The sequence below is a fragment of the Equus asinus genome, chromosome 21, assembly GCF_041296235.1.
Source record: "Equus asinus isolate D_3611 breed Donkey chromosome 21, EquAss-T2T_v2, whole genome shotgun sequence".
NCBI lineage: Eukaryota > Metazoa > Chordata > Mammalia > Perissodactyla > Equidae > Equus > Equus asinus.
The window spans coordinates 70641654-70662700 of record NC_091810.1 but is presented as its reverse complement, the minus strand read 5'-3'; the positions used below and the strand labels follow the sequence as shown (position 1 = coordinate 70662700).

The window sequence follows — 21047 nt, the reverse complement described above, 5'->3', positions numbered from 1 at the left end:
TTTGCTGAGGAAGACTGGCCCTGAGCTAACATCCATGCCCAACTTCCTCTACTCTATACGTGTGATGCCTACCATAGCATGGCTTTTGCCATGTCTGCACCCGGGATCCGGGCCGGGGTGCCCTGGGCCACTGAGAAGTGGAACGTGGGAACTTAACCTCTGCGCCACCGGGCCGGCCCCTATATTGAACATTTTCAAAGATCATATTGGAAAGAATTTTACAGTGAATACCCATATTCAGCATCAGCAACTAACATCTTACTATACTACTATACATTGATCCACGCCTCCAGCCATCAGCCCATCTTACTTTTGTAACGCATTTAAATTGCAGACCAACGCATTTCCCTCTGCATACCTCAGCACATTTGTTTCGTTTTTCCTTTTGATGTAAAATTTACATAAAAGGCGAAATGCACAAATCTTAAGCGTGCATTCACTAAGTTTAGACACATGCATACACCTGTCCACACCTTAAATTTGAGATGCCTAAGAGACATCAAAGGGGCATAATCAAACGGGCTGTAGGAACCTGCAGAGGAGAGGTCTCGGTTTGAAATGGACATTTGGCAGTCATCAGAACACAGGTCTACTTAAGCTACGGCATTGGAGGAAATCACCCGAGGGGTGTAGAGCGACGAGAAATGGGCGGTGCCCTCAAAGAGCCCAGCGTTTAGTCTGTCGGGTGGGAGAGCAGGACCCGCGGGGACGGTGGCCTAGCCCGGGGTCCTGAAAAGCCGGTCTGCTCGGCGCCACAAGGCGGTCCTTGGGAACCGTCCGAGGTGACCTGAGGTGTCACCAGGTGGAGGGGACTCCCAGCCGGAGGCGGGAAGGTCGGGGAGGAGGAGGAGAAGAAGGAGGAGGGGAAAGGAGGGAGAGGAGTAATATGAGGAAAAGGGAGGTGGAGACGAGGAGGGGAGACAGAGTGAAGGAAAGCGGAGAAGCGGAGGGCGGAAGGGGGCGGGGCGGCGCGGGGCGGGAGGGGGCGGAGCCGCTGCAGCGGCCGGCCGCTGGGCGGGCGGAGGGGGGGGGGGGGGGTGTGTGCGCGGGTCACATGGTCGCGGCTGCCCTCCCCGTCAGCCGCCTTCGCCGCCGCGGTGCGCTGGCTGCAGGAAGCCGCCGCGCCGCCGCTTTTGTTGTCAGGGACCCCGCGAGGAGCGCTGCTCGCCGGCCGCCGCCGCCCTCTCTCACTGCAGCCCGCTCTCCGGCCGCGGGGCCCGGGTCCCGGGCGCCCCGCCCGCCCTGCCTATGAGGGGGCCCCGCGACCACCGCTGCCGCCAGCCTCGGGCGGCGCGGCGTTGAGGCGGCGGCGGCGCGGCCCCCTATGCGGGAAGCGGGCGGCCTCCGCCCCGTCTCCGAGGGCACCATGGAGGTGAATGCGGGTAAGAGCCGGACTGCGGCGGGTGGGGGCGCGGTGGAGGGGGCGCTAAGCCCCCAAGGGCACTTTGGGGGGCGGTGGCTGGGGGTGTCCCCAGGGCCGGCGGGGTGGGCTGTCGCGCGCTGCGGATCCGCTTCGGGTAAGGTTCCCGTCGCCTCCAGGCCGCCCCGCGGCCACCCTTTCGGCTCCCCGCAACGCCGCAGCGCGGCCCGGCGCCGCCGGCCCGGCCCCCCCCTCACATGGCCCGGCCGCGCGAGCCACGTGCGCGCTGTGTTTACGTTCGGCGGCGCGCGGGCGCCAGTTGGCTGGGCGGGCGCGTGACGCGGCATTACATAATGGGCGCTGAGGCGGCGGCAGCGGGCGGGGACACGTGAGGCCGCTCGGCTCCGTGACCCACATTCCCCGGGGCCGCAGGGACACGTGGGGGCGGGGGCGCGCGCGCGCGCCGGCTGGGAGCGCCGCAGCCCCTCGGGAGGCCCCGCCCCTTTGGAACACTCCGCGCCGTGACGTGGACGCGATTCCCTCCTCCCCCGCGGGGTTGCACACTGCGGAGGAGGCCGCGCGTGCGTGTGCGTGTGCGCGTGCCGTGAACTCTGCGGTTGGGCTGCCCGGAGGCGGGCGCCGACGCCGCAGTGTATCGGCCGCGGTCCGCACGGTGACCCCGACGTGGGGAGCCGCCGCTAGGCGGACGCACCGCCGCCGACCTTGTGGATACTGAGGAAGAAGTGTGGGGCTAGGGCGCGCCTCGGGCCGAAGGAGGTGTCTCGGGAAGGCGTGGGGCGTCCCGGAGGCGAGGCCCGGGAAGCAGTCTTGAGGAGCTTAGCTCCGGAGCAGTGCCCGGCAGACAGGGCAACAAGCGCACTTGTTATGATGCGGCCTCACTATTTACAAAAAATATGGTTTCCTCTAGGGCGCGACCTGTCTTACACACCTTGTCATAAAAACGGCTCGAAAATCCCCTCGGGCTGGGAGCCTTACTGTAAACGGGACACACCCTAGCTAATCAGTCGGCTCGCCCGTGGTCAGGATGACTCAGTGATCCTGAGTGACCCCGAGACCTTATGAGACGAGTCCTTGTTCATTTCAGTGAATTGTTTTAAGCCCGCGGGTGGTTGATCCACAGAATTTGGCTTTATAACTCTCTTTCTTGTTACATTTCCTGTGAAAGTACCATAGAAAAATACCGTGCTCCCTTCTCACCCTTTTGGCAGCTCTCACACAAATGGTGGCTCTTATACCTAAGGCCATTGAGGTTACAAAGCCAGTTTTTATTTCTTAAATTATATGCTCTAAAAACCACGCCTTGATAAGAGGTATGTTGTGCATTTCCCACCAACTATAAAGTTATTTTTTCTGTGTTTTATTTCCTGTGGGCCTATTTAGCTTTGGAGATTTTTAAAAAAATTTTTGTTGTTAATGATAGGTTACAATCTTGTGAAATTTCAGTTGTACATTATTGTTTGTCAGTCGTGTTGTAGGTGCACCCCTTTACCCGTTGTGCCTACCCCCCACCCCACTTTTCCCCCCGGTAGCCACTAATCTGTTCTCTTTGTCTACACTTTTAAATTAGCTTTTGATGATATTTTTAAAAATTGAGTAACACTATCATGGAATTAAACTTCTGCTTGATAAGAATTTAGGGACTGTGGGTTCATCCTCTTCTAACCCAGCCTTTAGCGTTAATGAATTCTTCAGGTTTGCAACCTCAAGGTTGGCTGGCTCAGGCGGTTAGCAGGTTTTTCTGTGGTTTGAGCCTTCCTGGAACATTATCAGTGAGCTTAATTTTGCCTTTTGGAGCTATGAATTGTAAAACTTCCTTTGGATGACTGTTGACTGTCCCCCCCACCCCCCCTTCCTTTGCTTGTTCTCGTTCCTTGGTCCTTGCTCAGTGTTGTTTTCTGTGATCATCATCTTTGTTGCCCTTTGAGATGTAGCACCTAGAGGTGAACAGGCTCCCGCGGACGTTTTTGGACAGTTATCAAGTTGCAAGTTTGGGATTCTGCTGCAAATGAATTCTCTGGCAGCCTTAGCTTTTGTGGCGTGTCGCTTTGCTGACTCACATAACCTTGCAGTCAGCTAGGACCTTTTCTTGTGAACTATTTTGAAGCTAGCTTTCATTCATTGTGCAGATAATTGTTTGACCTGAACTGTAGCAATTTGCAGTTATCCTCTTTAAATTTTTTCTTACTCCTTTTGGCTCCAGGTTCAAGCAGTCACAAGCTGTTACTCAGTATATTAGCACTTTCTGCCATCTGTCTGTCAGAGGGACCTTTGATAAGCATTCCCTTTAACTTCCTTCAAACTGTTGTGAATGTTGACCAGGGTGGGTCCAGATTTGGTGCTGTGTGGCACACCTTTGGGTTGATATCGTTCTATCAGTCAGTACACATTCGGTCAGTGACCATTTCGTCCAGCTATCCTGTAATTCATGACACATTGTGTTTCTACCCTCTCTATGACTGATACAGATATGAAATAGTGAAGTTGTAGAAATTCTCTATACGTTTCTATCACAGATTTTGATTGAGTATACCAGGTTCTTTAAAGTAAATAACTCTTTGTACAAACTTCATAACCATGGCTGTAATTCACATTTTAAAAATTAGGAAAACATCTCCACATAGTCCATTCTTATCTTTACAAATCTGTATTCTACTATAGTTCTCCAAACTTCGAAAGAAAACATTAGAGGGATGTAAGAGGAAAGAAATCTTTACTTGGAGAGAGATACAGCAAGGTAATGGGAAGAATCAAAAGTAAAGTAGGAAGTTGCTTGACTGGTCAGTGGGGTTGAGAGATTCAGAAGGTATCGTGGAAATAAGGAACCTGCGAGAGAAACCACTGGGTCCGTATAACACATTCAGAATTGAAGGAAAGAATGTGTAGGGAAGGTTAGTTTTGTGTGAACTATTCTGATAGAACTCTTCCAGTGTAACGATGGTAAAATTATAACCACCCGTATCTGTCAAGCATTTACTGTGTGCCAAGCCCCTTATATGTGTTACTACTTTGATACGTCACATTAATTCTGTGAAGGAAAGTACTGTTGTCACCATTTGAAGATGAGGGGCTAAGTAAATTGAAGATAAGTAACCTACCCAGGCAAGTGGTAGAACCAGATTTTGAATCCACCAATTCCTCTTGGGGAGCACAAACTACTACTATGCTGGATTATTTAAGCTTACATAACATTCGAAGGTATACGCGCAGCTTTCTGGTCCTGTCTTCTTAGGGGTGAAGGAGATGCTGTCATGGAACCACTTGGTTTGCAGTGCTATAGGGTCATAGCCTCCCAATTTCATCATCCTTTTTTAATCTTGTTGCTAGTAAATCTGTTTTTTTCTGAACACTAGGTACACTTGCCCCCCTGTCCCCCCAAATCTCCCCCGCAATTTACATGGAGACAAAAACATGGTTTTACAAAATAGGACGTATTTGTTTTTTGTCACCCTATTTACTTGTTTTCTTAAATAATCTTACATGGTATGTCATTTGGTAATTTACGTATTCTTCAAGACCCCACTTATTTTTGCTTTGGCTATGTTTGCTCCTCTTGATCTCTACTCTTTCTAGTGCTCTTGTGTGATCTTCAGCAATTCACAGTAATTCGTATGAAACATTGCTCACATTGCACTGGAATGAATGGTTAACATAGCTGTTTCCCCATTTGGCCCCTAAGGCGTTTTAGGGAAGGGACCATGCTGTTCTCTGGTACTCTGACACTCAAGGACACAATTGGAAGTTTAGTGCTTCAATTAGATCTACTCTCCCACCCTGTGAGTAGAAATTATTAATAACCTACTCTTAAAATGAGAAAATTAAAGCTTCTTGATGGTAAAAATGTTTTGTTCTAGATACAGTCATGACTTGAAACTGAAGCATACTTTCCATGATGGTGGGCAGTGAAAGTGGGAAGATTTTGATCATGGGCAAGCCTAGAATTGAGATAAGAATACCCCAACATATGTAGGGACGGTAAATGTTTCCTAGCAGTACAAAATTGGATATTGACTTCTGGCTTGTCTGCAGTTGACCACTGGGTAAGCCGTAGCCTGGGAACCTGGCCCAGCTCCAGGGTCCCTTTCAACTAAAAATAGAGAAGACTCTGCCTCAGCTAATTTTAGCTTGAGGCCTCTAAGAAGTACATTCTCCCTGTTTCTGGAGGTGTTGGGACTTGCTGGTTCGGAGATTTTACCTTTCTTGCTTTATCATCAAAAACTGTGTGCAAAAAGCACTTTAGTAATCCCTTTTGTGAAGATCATTTCATTTCAATCTTGTAATAGCTCTGACAGATATTCCCATTTTATAGAAGAGACTCAGGTTTAGAGAGATTGAAAGTGACTTGCTTGCCCAGGTCTTCTCGGTAAGTAGTAGTCTGTACTCTGGAATTAGACAGCCTTGACTTTCAACCCTCCCGGCCACTTAGTAGCTGTATTACTTCACCTCTCTGAGTTTCTCATCTGTAAAATGCGATAATGTAAGTTAATTCACAGGGTTTCTGTGAGGATGAAATGTGATGTGAAATTGTGTCATTTTATTCTTGGCATTCAGTAGGTACTTGGTGACTTGTAGTTTTCACTTACCTTTCTTCATTATGTTGAGCAACTGCTAGATGAACTCCTTACCTTTTAGGAATTAAAATTTAACCCATTTGGGTTGGTAACCATCAGGTTGGTAGATTGGTGTCTGGTAGCAGGAGTAGATGCTGAGATGACTAAATCAGTGTTGAAAGTCTTGCTAGGAGGATGTAGCTGCTTCTAGATGGGTTGTCTTTGATTCCATGGTGCCTGGCCATATGCCATGGTCCATATGCCTGTTGTAAATGATTGTTGGGCTCCTTGAAGATAGGAATTGGATCTTATCTGGATTGATAATTGCCCAGTAATTTTTCTTAGTTTTTTTTGGAGCTTTTGCCAAGGAAGCTGCCTTTCGGGTAATTAATTGCAGTATCTTTCATTACCCAGTCAGTACTTTAAACCAGTTCTTAAGCCATCTGGGAGCTCTGATTTCTGAAAAGTTTATTTCTAAGTTGAAGTAGTCAGAAGACCATGTAAACAAAGTGGCTGACTCAAAATGCTTAGGAAAGTCTTCTGAGGAAAACCATGACTTTCTCATCTTTTATCTTCTTGAGATGTTGAGAAGTGAATTTAGTACCTAAGGTAGTACTTTAGAAAAGACAACTAGCTGTGGGACCTTCCTTTGGGAGTTTATTGAGAACTAAGGATAATATTTTTCTTTGTTTTCTGTTCTGAGTGGATGGAGACTTGTGTGGAAAAAAGTAGTAGCTTGCTAACACCTGTAATTTCTAACATGAACTTCAAATCTCTAAAGTTTTATTAAAACAAATGGCACAATGGTTTTACCCAGGAACGTGACATTAAACAGGCTTCCAGGTCAGAATTGTCTGTCTTTGGATTCACAGGTTATTAAGCATATTCAGGCAATTATGTCAATGAAAACATCAGCCTTTAAAACTGTGGGCTAATTTTCGTTTCACTTGATTGATTGTAGCCATTCTTGAACTTTGACGTGCTCGGGGAACTTGTTAAAATGTTCATTCCTGAGGGTACCTTCTTTTGTTTGGGCAGGACCTTGGAAACATCTGTTTTGTAAGAGCATCAGGTAGTTCTGATGATATACATTTTATGTAATCTCTCTGGATCATGAGAATAAACTCATAGGAAGCTTTTTCTCCTTGTGTTTGGAGTTTTAGGAGCTTTTAGATTTTAAATTCAGTGGTAGATGAAATTCCTGTTACTGAAATTACCCTTGCTTGCTTTTTCTTCCATTGAACACAGATGAGGTAGTTGGCTTGTGGCAGTGAGTCTCAAACTTTACTGTGCATCGGAATCACCAACAGTGTAATTAAAGTGTCTGATTCAGTTGATGTGGAATGGGGCCTGAGAATTTGCATTTCTAACAGATTTCCGGGTGATGCTGAAGCCCCTGGTCCAGGGACCACACTTTGAGAATGACTGGTTTATAGGTTGGGAGCACGTTGCAGGACAAGTATTAATCATAAAGCTCTGGCTTCACTCTGGGCGGGTGATAAGCACATGCCAAGAGAGCATTTGTGAAGTGGGTCAGACTGTAGAAAGAACAGAATCACACCTCCAACCTCAAGACTGATTCCAGGTATATGCTTAAGGGAAGAGTGGATGAAATTGTCCATGTTATTTCTATTTTTTGTTTTTAAAACTCAAGTGTATTTGGTTGCATTCATGCATATTAAATTTATGTATCATGAACACTGTTCTGTTTTTCTTGGCACAGTAGGCACCTGTGTTAACTTCTCTTCCGGGTTGTAATCAAACTCCTTGAGAGTTGTGTTTTATTTCTCAGGGGTTTCCCAGCCTGGATATATATAATTGGTACTTGAATACATATCTAGTAGCTCATTTCTATACGACAGACTAATAGTGACTTAACATTTCTCTGCCTGTTTTTTCTTCTCTGTAAATGGAAATGTCTTTCTGGTCTTTGGAATTATTTTGGCCTCAGCATTTTGCTGTGTGTTTAAATGACTTATGAAGTGTGGCTGTTATCTAAGAAGAAGATTGGGGTCCTATTTCCCTTTGTCAGAGAAAGTTATTATTTCAGAGTGAATACTTCAATTGCAGTTGTTACTTGGGGAATGTGCAAAATTCTCCTCTTACTACTCACTATAGTCAGGGAGATTGTTGTCAGAAATGCCCTGTTTCATTTGTGATTTTGTAGTAATGTTTTATACTGCTTAGGATGTGTCCATGTTATGAGATGGGAGCTTCACAAAGGCAGAGAAGTAGGTCTTAAAAAGTATTATGGCAGAATTATTACCTGTAAAGCGTATGCAGAGTATTAAGAGACACTGTCTCTGCATCTAGGTGCTTATGGTCTAGTTGAGAAATAGATGGAAACAGGCAAACAGTAGGTTTAAGTAAGAGTTCAGGACAGTGATGGAAGAGAGATAATTAACCTTTCTATCTGATGCATGTTGAAAATGCCAATAAATGTTGATGATGGAGGGAAGAGGAAAAGAAACCACAGTCGACAAGATGAGAATTACTTGTTTGGCCCGGGATTTTGAAAAATAATAAATTTTGCCATGAGGTCACTCTTGCAAAATTTTATCTCTTTGAGGGAGGAAGTTTGAAATTATGCCCTGAGAATAATTTTAAACGCTGTTTCTTAACCTAGGAGGTTTATAGTCTCTAAGAGGCGAAGGCTAGTTTTCAGAGGGGTTGTGGAGATTATATTGCTAAAGTTGTGAATACTGTTTTGAGAGTAGCTCTCTGAAGAGAGAATTAGCTTCAGCCTTAATGTTATTCTCTTATAGCATGTGTGCTTTTTCCAGCCTCTTTAACATTTATTGTAAATAGCAACTCAGAAGATTAAGTAGTGAGTCCGGGTTCCTTAAGAGCTGCTTAGAGATAAGTGTGTGTGCAAGTCCAATGGCGGAATTAGGTGGAGAAAAGAGAGTGTGGAACTAGGCTTTAGTGGATGGTTGTAGAAGTCTTCAGGGAGCATCAAAACAAAGATTCTGGGAGCAACAGTTATGAAAGGTTCCTCGTTTTGAGATAAATTACTTTACCCAGAGCTCCAAATGTTAGATTTATTCTTAATTAGCCTGTGTTTTAGCCAAGTGCTGGGAGAGGCAAATGATGATCTCACTGTTTCTAGGGTTGTGTCATATGCAGGTACAATGAAGGAGACAGAGAGAGGACCGGAACTAGATTTTTTCACACTCAAAGCAGTTTGTTTACTCTAAGCTAGGTCGTCACTAAGGAAGATTTTTCATTCTTTTTAGGAAAAGCTTGGAAAATGAAAAGCTTTAGGTTTGGATCTGCATGTGCTCAAAATAACAAGCCATTGTGAGCCGTCTCACTTTTTGAATCATTGAGAATTATATGTGCTTTGAACTTTGTGGAAGCAAGAATAGTAGGAAATAAGGAATTAAGTTACTTTTTTCTTTTGGGGTAAGCAGATGTTTAATCAGTAGTCTATTTCTAAAGTTAGTGACTTTACTGTTCAGATTTGCAAAAACAGAAAATGTATATTGTGTATCTAATTATCTGATTCCCCCCTCTTTTCTAGGAGGTGTGATTGCCTATATCAGTTCTTCCAGCTCAGCTTCTAGCCCTGCCTCTTGTCACAGTGAGGGTTCTGAGAATAGTTTCCAGTCCTCCTCTTCTGTTCCTTCTTCTCCAAATAGCTCAAATTCTGATAACAATGGTAATCCCAAAAATGGTGATCTCTCCAATATTGAAGGCATCCTGAAGAATGATCGACTAGACTGTTCTATGAAAACAAGCAAATCGAGTGCACCTGGGATGACAAAGAATCATAGTGGAGTGACAAGTAAGTTACTTAGTTTTCTAAAGGTTGGTGCCATTAATTGCAGGTGGGTCTTATTTACTCAGCTTTTCATTTAAGGACCATTATATTTTTGGGTATAAATTTCACTCTCTTATGGGTAATCCTAGTTCAGTAGTTAGGTAAAAAATCAGTGATGATGTTAAAAGTTACAGCTTAGGGGCTGTCAGGATTGGTTCTTACCTCAGAGGAGGATATGTGGTTAAGTACTCTGCCTGACCATGTTTCCTCTAGAGTACCCGCTTTTACCACATTTTTACAGTTACCTTCCTTCTGGACTCCTTGTACTGAATCTGGTTTCTAGAACAGAGTACTTACTCATGGGAAGTTGGAGCTAAGAACATTTGAGATTAGGAAACACAGCAGGATTGGGATAGCCAAATGAGTGGCGGGATTTGGACTCCTGAGTGAGTGTGGAGGGTAAGACGGGCTGGTATAGGGGAGGGTCGGGAAGGAATGGGGCCTCTGGTGCCTGGAGGGGAATTGAACTGAGTATCTGTACAGCAGCCTGTGGAGATGTCCGTTTGCACCTTTGGTTGATTGACTTCTCTGCCAAACTTCTTAATTCTTATCCAGAAGAGTTGTTTTCTTAGTTCTGGTTGCCTATCTGGTGTAAAGTAACTTTAGATTTACAAAATTTCAGTGTGTTTAAATTCATCAGGAAAGGAAAAAACCAGCTCTCTGAGATATTTTTGGCAGTCCCACAAACTGTGTTTTTAAAAGGAAACTATGATTTGTTTTGATTTGTTAATTTGGTCTGATGATTTTTCTTTTACATTATAAAAGTAGATTTGTATCTTTTTAAAGTACTTACAAATTGAACAACATAAAATATTCAATTGGCAAGAAAACAAACAGTTGAAGTTTTTCTTCCAACTTTTCAATTTTGTGTGTTTGTGCCTTAGAATTTAGTGGCATGGTTCTGCTGTGTAAAGTCTGTGGGGATGTGGCGTCAGGATTCCACTATGGAGTTCATGCTTGCGAAGGCTGTAAGGTAAAGCATGCTTTTGTTTCTTTAAGCTACCGATTCTGGGATTAAAGAAGTTGAAGTTAGGTTTGCCACTTTCCACAACTGATAATCTGGGAGGAGGAGAGAAATCAGCTGCTCCTTTTAAGGTTTTAAGCATTTTATGTAGTGTATAAACATAACTTGTTGGGAAAAATATATTTTTAATTTGGTGAAAGTATTTCTTTTTTCTTTAAGATTTTGATCAAAATAAATTTGCTGTCTCGCTCAGCTGTATTTATGGTATGAAACCAAGGGCACAAATGCTTATTCTCTAATGTGTCAGGTACTGTTCTAAGTGGTGGGGAAACAGCAGGGAGCAAAATGGACGAGACATTACTGCCTTGTTGGAACTTAGTTTAAACCAAATTTGAAGAGGTATCATTAGATACTTTGACATTCTGACATATCAAGTATTAGAAGTCGGGAATAATTCCTAGATGCTTCTAAAAATGTGGTATCTTCAGAAGTAATGCTAAGTGAGTAAAAAAAGAATCTTAAATATACTTTGAGTACTTGAGGAAGCTCATTTGTAAGTTTAGTTGAATACATTTTAGAGTGTTGGTCAGATAGTTTAGTTCCAAGTGGGATAGTCTATACCTCCTACTTATATCCAGGGAATCTCTTTTTTTCAATCTGGCATAATCCTTTCTCCTGAGTATCAAAAATGAACATGGCTAAGACTCGTGCTCTTTCTGTTCTTTGACTAAAAGCCAGAAGTAGGAATCCAGTTTGGCAGGATGGGGGGGTGAACAAGATAACGAATATACATGATGAAAGAAGAAATCTTTTCTAGGTTGGTTCTGCATGAATTGTGAGTTTGATAGCTCTTAATGTCTGGATCACTTCACAAGACTAGTTAGTATTTTATATAAATGTACCACTCTTCAAAAAATTCTATAAATACTCTCTCTCTCTCTTTTTTTTTTTACAAAAATGTGACGTAATTGTGGGGCAGGCAACATTCTCACTTTATAGTGAGAGAAACAAAAGCACAAGTAAATGAACCTAATTGTGTATTCTTGATAAATACACATAATTGTTCTATACCCTCTTAAAGATGTGCCTAACTCAGATATTATAGTGTCCAAGTGTAGTATTGTAGTAATAAAGTATGAAAATATTTTATTTTATTTATTTATTTTTTTAAATACTTCCATTCGTTTTTTTTTAAGATTTTATTTTTTCCTTTTTCTCCCCAAAGCCCTCCGGTATGTAGTTGTATATTCTTCGTTGTGGGTCCTTCTAGTTGTGGCATGTAGGATGCTGCCTCAGAGTGGTTTGATGGTCAGTGCCATGTCCGTGCCCAGGATTCAAACCAGCGAAACACTCGGCCACGGGGCCAGCCCCTATGAAAATATTTTAACCCACAATTACTAATATAGGTTTATGAAATGTGTGGTTAGTTAGGATATTCAAGGAAAATGAAGTTTGAAATAACTTTGGTAATCATGTTCTTGACTTTTCTGTTCTCCCTGGAACCATTAAGCTGGAGATCTTTGAAGACCTTTCACAGAGCATGTACTTAAATTGTGTAGTAAGGCAGTTATTTGTAGCCATCTAGCTGGGAACTGTCTTTCCTTGGATCATTAGGTGATCTCTGGGTGTGTGTTGTGACACCTGTTGCTGAGAAGTAGCCAGGAACATCTGGCACCTGTAAGTAGGCCTTGCTAGTGTCAGCAGGTAAGACCAGGCTTTGCTAAAGTAACCTTTACTTCTAGTGACACATTTAAAAATCAGTCAGTCATATTTCAGGATTTTTGGGATTTTCATGTGATTAAAGTATGAGCTGGAAAAATGTGGCTGCAGGCAGGGGCTGGAAACAGGGTTAAACTGTAGCCAAGGGATGCTTTGGCAAGCACCAAGATTCTCCAAAGGGAAGAAGAGTTTTGTTTGGCTAGTATGTGTAGGTGCTACTGAAACTGGTAAGAATCTAGTTAAATTCTCTGTATCAATATTATATTTTCCTCTGTTCTAAGCCAAAATTATTTCCCAGGTAGCTGGTAATATACTGGATACTTAGGCGTGGGAGGAGTGCTTACGAGGAGTTCATCTGGATGTTTTTAAATGAATAGGTATATCTTCCTTTGCTCTTAGGGTTTCTTTCGGAGAAGCATTCAACAAAACATCCAGTACAAGAAGTGCCTGAAGAATGAAAACTGTTCTATAATGAGAATGAATAGGAACAGATGTCAGCAGTGTCGCTTCAAAAAGTGTCTGTCTGTTGGAATGTCGAGAGATGGTATGTTCTCAGTTTAAAGAGTGCTCTTTCTTAAAGCATGTGGAGCTTGGCCTTTATTCCTCAACAGAAACCAGAGCTACAAGCCAGTTACCAATGGCCCTCTTGTGCTTAGGGTGAAGAAGATTTTAGAAAACACTTTTTGATGCCTTGTAGGAGGCCAAATTCATTAAAGTCACTTTTTAGCATCGTCACCCCAGAAACAGCTTTTGGCCCACTTCTTTTTTTGTTGCTTCTTGTAAAAAGACCCATTTTTTTCCCCTATACAATTTGAATACTTTTTTTTCTTAAGAAAAGATTTAGCTTTTCTTGATATAGGAATCCTTGGCTCTTTCTCCTTGATTTCTTGGTGTTACTGAGGAACTCATTTCTTATGTGAGTTATCTCTATCACTTTCTCAGCCCTGAGATCATAGTATGCTTTTAGGGCACAGATTCTGAATACATCAAAAGGAGATGCAAAATTGAAAGAAACTTTGAGTTTGGAGTGGAGGTGGTTGCTCAATTCTGGCATGATCCATTCCCATGGAAAATAAAAATTGTGATAATTTGTGGGGCTATTAGTATTATCTGGATGACATCACTGAAAGATTAGACGCTTCCCTTATGCTTAGGGAAATCACTTTTGGATAGTCTAAGTCTGTTTTAAGTAACATAACAGGAGTATGATGTTTTCAGAGGGATTAGTTTAGTAAAGAATTGCTAAGAATGAACCCCATATTTATCTAGGGAAGGGTCATTTAAGCACTTAGGTTTCTCTAACTAATATTTTACTGACACAGAAATGCAGTATTGCAGTAAGGAGCTCATTTTTTTTTTTTGAGGAAGATCAGCCCTGAGCTAACTGCTGCCAGTCCTCCTCTTTTTGCTGAGGAAGACTGGCCCTGAGCTAACATCTGTGCCCATCTTCCTCCACTTCATATGTTGGACGCCTACCACAGCATGGCTTGCCACGCAGTGCCATGTCCACACCGGGGATCCGAACAGGCAAACCCCGGGCTGCTGAAGTGGAACATGCACACTTAACTGCTGCGCCACTGGCCAACCCCAAGGAGCTTCTTGAAAAACAGATTTCAGCAGTTGATGTTTTGGATTTTCAGTTGCCTGAAATGTTTTTAATAGCACTAGAACTTCGAATCCAAAGTTGGTGGATATTGTGATTGCTCCAAAAGAATAAAAATAGCAATTATTTGTGAAGGAAGTCGTAGAGGTAGTGTGAGACACGATAAAATTATTTGTCTGTTATAGTGATAATGTCAGAGGCTACAATTAGATTAGTAAAGCTTTCTTGCTGGCTGGGTATATTGAGTTTTTATTATCTCTGTATAAATATTAGACTAGAAAGAAGCTTTTCACTCCCTGAGGGGTAGGAATGTTGGAGATAGAACACATTCTGAGACTAGCCTCTGAAATAATGGAGGATGAATGATTTCACTTTTTTTATTTGATTGATTTTAATTAAAATCCAGCAAGTTTATTTTCCAGTAACTGCATTTCTATTGACTTTTTTTTTCTTTTTAAGAAGCCAGAAAAGGAGCAAACAGATCATTTAATAGTTGGGCCTTGAGAATAAGGTTATAAAAATGAATTGACGAAGGTTAGAGGTTCAGAGAGTGATTGTACCTACTAAGTTCCATTAACATTAATGGATGTGGGTAGCTGAATCCTATTTGCCTTCTTAAGACAGCCTTCAGCCTTGTTAAAAAGGTGCTGTGTAGTAATTCCGGTCTGCCTCAAAGTGTGATTTTCATTAATTAATTTCACATTTTTTCCTTATAAAATACCCAAGAGGTCTTTTCCTTAGCTTCGTTTTGGGAGAAAAGTGGAAAATTCTCTCCCTCTTCCCACTACCTATGATACATCAAAAACATAACCAGTAAGTTTAGAATAATTTGGACCAGACACATATAGATATTCTTTACTTGTATGACTAGTGGCCATAGGTATCAGAGGTAATTTTGTGGTATTCTTTTGTATAAACAGGTCTTATTTAGAATTTAGATGTTAAATATCTTTTTCTTCAACAGCTGTTCGGTTTGGTCGTATTCCTAAGCGTGAAAAACAGAGGATGCTAATTGAAATGCAAAGTGCGATGAAGACCATGATGAACAGCCAGTTCAGTGGTCATTTGCAGAATGACACATTAGTAGAACATCATGAACAGACAGCGTTACCAGCCCAGGAACAGCTGCGACCTAAGCCCCAGCTGGAGCCAGAAAACATCAAAAGCTCTTCTCCTCCCTCTTCTGATTTTGCAAAGGAAGAAGTGATTGGCATGGTGACCAGAGCGCACAAGGATACCTTTATGTATAATCAAGAGCAGCGAGAAAACTCAGCAGAGACCATGCAGCCCCAGAGAGAACGGGTTCCTAAGAACATGGAGCAATACAATTTAAATCATGACCATTGTGGCAGTGGGCTTAGCAGCCATTTTCCTTGTAGTGAGAGCCAGCAGCATCTCAATGGACAGTACAAAGGGAGGAACCTAATGCATTACCCAAACGGGCATGCCATTTGTATCGCAAATGGACATTGTATGAACTTCTCCAATGCTTATACTCAAAGAGTATGTGATAGAGTTTCAATAGATGGATTTTCTCAGAATGAGAACAAGAATAGTTACCTGTGCAACACTGGAGGGAGAATGCATCTGGTATAGTGAAATCAATTTTTTTCCTCACCTTGTATCAAGGAAAGCGTTGAAAGTTTCGTTTATTTGGGGGGATATGCCAGCTTCACAGACTGGGGGAGAGGGTGTCAGAAAACCTAAGAGATTTACAGAATCACTTTTCTGCAGTATTTTAGGTCATACTTGTAATAAACATCATTTGTTAAATGACCTAATTTCACACAGAGCTAGGTACAAGCATGTGATTTGATTGATACTATGATTGAGATTAAGATTTTATGTAAAATACAGATCATGCAGAATTGTTCCTTTAATTCTGAGAAATCTCTTTCAAAATTTAAGCATTCTGATTAATCTTACTAGCTTTGGGGTTTTCTCAAAGGGCTCATCTTTTAGCTTGCCACAGTCAGTAATACCTTGATTTCTATGGAAAGAGTTTTATTTAATCATTATGATGCAAAAAGGTCTTTGGATGTAGAATGTGGATGTTTAATTGAGAATTTGGGCATATTTTAGTTTAATAGGCTAGTTTCTAAGGATTTTCTCAAACTTTATGAGATGAGTTAATATTCATATCATTCAGGTTTTTTTCATCAAATACAAGAGTCTACCTGAAAAAGTACAGTGTTTATATTCAGCCAAAATTTCATGAAAAATAGCAGTACTGCACCATTTCCAGTTTAAACCGTGAGGTCCTTTGATAGTGCTTGGTATTTTCTACAGCCAGGTAATTAAAGTCTTTTTTTGTTTGCAAAATAGTTGACTCTACTTCAGTCTTTAAGTTAGGCTTTTTTTGTCTCGTGGAGGTATTTGATTCCATGGATCTGAAAGGTGACCTTATATTTTATTAGACTTAGTGGCTACCTTAAGGAGGGAAAAATCTGTGAGCATTTAGGTTCTAATTTTGTGATACTCTCCTTGGTTATAGAATCATCCCATTCCTGGATCTCCTGTGGGTTTAGTGAAAATTTAAAGGCTGATGTTACTAATAGAGTATGCAGTGCATGTTTCATAATCTCTTTAGTGTTCCTGTATGTACCTTTTTTGGCTTCCTATTTTTTCCCTCCCCAGTCTTCATTGAGATGGTGCACCTTTTATCTCCAGTTATTGTATGAACAAGTGGAGGTCAGTAGTCACACCATTGTTTATGAAATAAATGGTTGGTGACCTTTTTAAAAAAGTGAGGCATCTCACTAACTTTTCCTCTTTGAAATTACAACATTGTAATTGTGCCTATTTAGGAAAAAGTGAATTTTGATATATTAAATGTGGGCTTGAGTTCTAGGCCTGTAAGTTCTAGCTGTATTTGGGTAAGTCACTAAACCTCTTAGTCTCCTTTCCTCATGTAAGAAGTGGTAATTATAATATCTGCCATAACTAACTGAGTTGACAATAAAGTGAATATGTATGAATTTGTTTGAAAACCATAAGACAAGCATAAGGTGGCAGCAGTGCTACAAAAATAAACTCTTAAACCTATGCAACAGGTTTGTGAAATAGGTTATTACAAGTCTCATTTTTGCTTTGGCTACCTCTTTTATGATGGTAAGTTAATTGATATTTAAATTAGGTTGCCACGAAGCTTTGTATCATGAGGGGAGTAGCAAATGGAGAAAGTGCTTATATCAGTAGATTTTACTTGTGCTGAGGGTTATTTTCATGTTGGAGTTTCCAATGATTGAGATGCCACCTCTGAAGTTTCTTTACCGTCTCTCACAATTTAAGAGTTTTTATGTTTTGTGCACACTAGGTTTGTCCAATGAGTAAGTCTCCATATGTGGATCCTCATAAATCGGGGCATGAAATCTGGGAAGAATTTTCGATGAGCTTTACCCCAGCAGTGAAGGAAGTGGTGGAATTTGCAAAGCGTATTCCTGGATTCAGAGATCTCTCTCAGCATGACCAGGTCAACCTTTTAAAGGCTGGGACTTTTGAGGTAGGTTTTGTTTATCCTGAATGTTGATGCGCAGCACATAGTATTTTATTTTATTTATTTATTTATTTTTTTGAGGAAGATTAGCCCTGAGCTAACTACTGCCAGTCCTCTTTTCGCTGAGGAAGCCTGGCCCTGAGCTAACATCCGTGCCCATCTTCCTCTACTTTATATGTGGGACGCCTACGACAGCATGGTGTGCCAAGCGGTGCCATGTCCGCACTTGGGATTCTAACCAGTGAACCCCGGGCTGCCGAGAAGCAGAATGTGCACACTTTACGGCTGCGCCACCAGGCCAGCCCAGTATTTTATTTTCATGTAAAATTTTCATTCTTTTCTAAATAAGTAGTTATAGTCCAGAGGCTGAAACTACCAACGAAAGAAGGAGCTTGGGAAGAGACTAGGTAAATCCAGAGTTGCTTAAGACTTGAAATATAAATGTCTATATTGCTCAGCATGCGAGCTCCAAGTTCTAGTATTGCTTTCAAGTATGGACTTGGCAGGTTCTCCAGAGTGTTAGACATCTACTGAAAGCCTAGCCTAGTGTTTCCTGTGTTCAGTACAGAATACAGAGGGTAGGTGGAATGTGTTTTTGTCTTTTAGGAGATTGTAGAATATTTGGAGGATGGGTCAGACATTTCTTATGTGCTGCCTCAGATCCTCTTGGCCTCACCTCACTCTAGAATCCTTGGCTAATTTTTCTACTGAGGCTTCTTTTGCTGTAGTAGAGAATGTGTTCTGCTGGGCTTGGGGCACCCACTGTTGCCAGCTTTAGTGGGACACAGACAGTGCCTCTCCTTGTGCTTAGTTAGGTGCCTCTCAACTTTCTGTCTCAGGGCTTCCCTGTTGCTGCTGAGGTGTGAGAAGCCTCAGGACTTGCTCATAGCTCACTTACGCGTAGTTCGGAAATAATGCAGGGTGGTGGGTGGGAGGTTGATGTCTGGTGGGCCAAATCTTTGATTGAGGGGGAAGGGAGCCAGGGGATATATTTTCACTTTTCCCTGGGTGGTCCCGCAAGATTGAGCTTTCAGATACTCTTGATATTAAGTGGTGGCCAGCTCAGTAATACATCCTCTAATATTTACTCCCTTTCCTTCTCTGTCTCATTTCCTTTTTCCCCTCTCCTGTTTTCACATGTGCCAGTGCACATCCCGCATAAACTTTTGTCTTAGGCTCTGTTTTCTAGGGCACTTGGACTAGAACAGAGAAGAAGCCATAAGTAAAACAGCTATGGTATAATTCAAAAGTAACACTTGTAGGTTAGGATTTTCAGTTTAAAGGAAAACTTGAGGCTTAAGATTTAAAGCCAGAAGGTATGTCAGTGATCAAGTTCAGTTTACCCATTTTTGAGGTTAGGTAACTATGACCCTGAAAGGTGAAGACTTTTCTTTGATTACCAATAAATTTGTAACACATTCAGGACTAGAACACAAATCCTGGACTCCATGACTTGTGTTCTTCCCACCTTGTGGTTTGTCTTGGGATTGTTGTGTTCTAGAGTTAGCATTATCTCATAGAAACTTGCTCTCTTTCGGATTGTCTTGGGTAAAACAAATCTTTACTTGGGAGCATTGCAAAGGGAAGGTGTTTGTTCAGTGTGTTCCTCTGGTTTTGAAAGTGATGTAGATGTCACCGTTTAGTAGAGTGGAGGGAGCGCTGTAAGTAAGCCATTGTTGACTGGTTTGGTTTGGATTTCAATTATAACTTGGTGTCTAGAACACTTTAACTGTAATAGTGTTCTTTGTGTTTTGTCTTTTTGGGTTCTAGTTTCTTGAAATAATCTAGTTAGAGTTCATGTGCTGCTTTTACCTTGGCTGCATTGGGTGTTTGATGTTTCCAGGTATTGCTGCGTTGAAATACTGTTCTTTTTACTTAGGGCTTAGAGAATGTGTGATATACTTGGTAGCTTAAAAGAGTTTCTTTAATGAAGCCTTTAGCAAAGGCCTAGTTTCAAATGTCTTGGCATTTTTTTTCTGCTTTAATTTTATATATGCATTTCAGAATTTTTATTAATAGAGTTTCAGAGTATCACAGGACTCAGTATTTGCTATTGGTAGCTGGACTTTTTTTTGATGTTATTAGAATATTTATTGCTTTGCTAGAGAATTTACCTTAAGGAAATGATTCTGGTTAAAATAAACTCAGTTTTTCTTTTACAACTTTCTTTTGTATGTAGGATGTTTATTAACTGACTTGAGTACTGAGTTATTTCTTAGTATTACTATTGAACTTCCCCAGGTACTTTTAAGTCTTTTTCTTTTTCCAGGTTTTAATGGTACGGTTTGCATCATTATTTGATGCAAAGGAGCGTACTGTCACCTTTTTAAGTGGAAAGAAATATAGTGTGGATGACTTACACTCAATGGGAGCAGGAGATCTGCTAAACTCTATGTTTGAATTTAGTGAGAAGCTAAATGCCCTCCAACTTAGTGATGAAGAGATGAGTTTGTTTACAGCAGTTGTCCTGGTATCTGCAGGTAAGGAGCTGGTTCAGAGTTGTGCCACACCTAGAATATAGTGATCAACTGGGGAGAAGGTGGCAGTTAACTGGGTTCCAGCAAGCTATATGGGAGGGAGAAGGCCTTAAGCAAGGTGCTAAACTATGTAAATCTATTATTTTTGTGTAATTAGTATTTTTAATATGACAGTGAAAGTCAAAACTGCTTATATAATAAAATGACGTTTAGATACGGGCCTCACATTTACTACTCTGTCTTTAGCTTTTGTTCATAAAATTTTATGAGTCTAAATCGTTATTTCATGGATTTATTTTGTGGAACATTGCATTTCTCGAGATAGGTGATTCTAATATGAATCTAAGTTTTAATTAAAATATTATGTGGGTTGCTTGAAAATGTTACCAGTATCAAGATGTATTAGTGTGGTTTGTTATAAAAATAAGTGAATTATGAGTTGTAGGCTTGTATTCAGCTTTGCCACTGAATTTTTCTGTGTGACTTGGGTAAGTAAGTTTATCTTTTTGGGTTTCAGTGTCCTCATTGTGTGAAAGGAAGGGATTGTACCATGTGAACCTAGCATGGAGACTGGCACAGAATAGATACCAGTCACTGTTTGAATGAGTGACCAAGATTTTTGAGTCCTAACATTTAGTGTTTATTTATATGAGTCGTTGATGATATTTCCCAATTTCCCTGCCAATTTGCATTTATATTGCAGTTATTTCTGACCAAAGTATTTCAATTCGGACAGTAGCCATTAAGGCAGAGATTACTCCCAATAGCAAATTAGAAATTGAGACAATGACTTGCTTGGGGACCTACATGTAAGTAAGTGCTAGACATTTTTAGCTTTCACTAACTTTAAAACATTTGTTGAGAATTTTACAGTATTTTGATCTGACTTGCTTTAAGTTTCCCCTTTGCTTCCTATGTGTAAAAGACACTGTGCTAGGCACTGTGAGGGTTATCAAGTATAAGTTACAGCCCCTGGTTATGTAGCTAAACTGTAAATCAGTAACTCTTGAGGAGAGCAAGTGCTTTATATATCCTAA

General features: G+C 41.5%; 1 protein-coding gene across 3 annotated transcripts in view; it reads left to right on the top strand.

Annotated features, from left to right (window-relative positions):
- Positions 1 to 1044: 1044 nt before the first annotated feature.
- NR1D2 (nuclear receptor subfamily 1 group D member 2) overlaps positions 1045 to 21047 on the top strand; it is a 28610-nt gene continuing 8607 nt past the window's right edge. Inside the window, exons 1-8 of one of the 3 annotated variants that reach the window (XM_070492844.1) lie at positions 1056 to 1382; positions 9165 to 9333; positions 9452 to 9715; positions 10636 to 10724; positions 12834 to 12978; positions 15002 to 15627; positions 17354 to 17539; positions 19803 to 20013. In XM_070492844.1, the coding sequence (XP_070348945.1) occupies positions 9658 to 9715; positions 10636 to 10724; positions 12834 to 12978; positions 15002 to 15627; positions 17354 to 17539; positions 19803 to 20013 (1315 nt within the window). In that variant the 5' untranslated portion in view covers positions 1056 to 1382; positions 9165 to 9333; positions 9452 to 9657. Of the gene's footprint in view, positions 1383 to 9164; positions 9334 to 9451; positions 9716 to 10635; positions 10725 to 12833; positions 12979 to 15001; positions 15628 to 17353; positions 17540 to 19802; positions 20014 to 21047 lie in introns of all 3 variants that reach the window. The other 2 variants (XM_044754095.2, XM_070492843.1) reach the window with 2 other exon arrangements.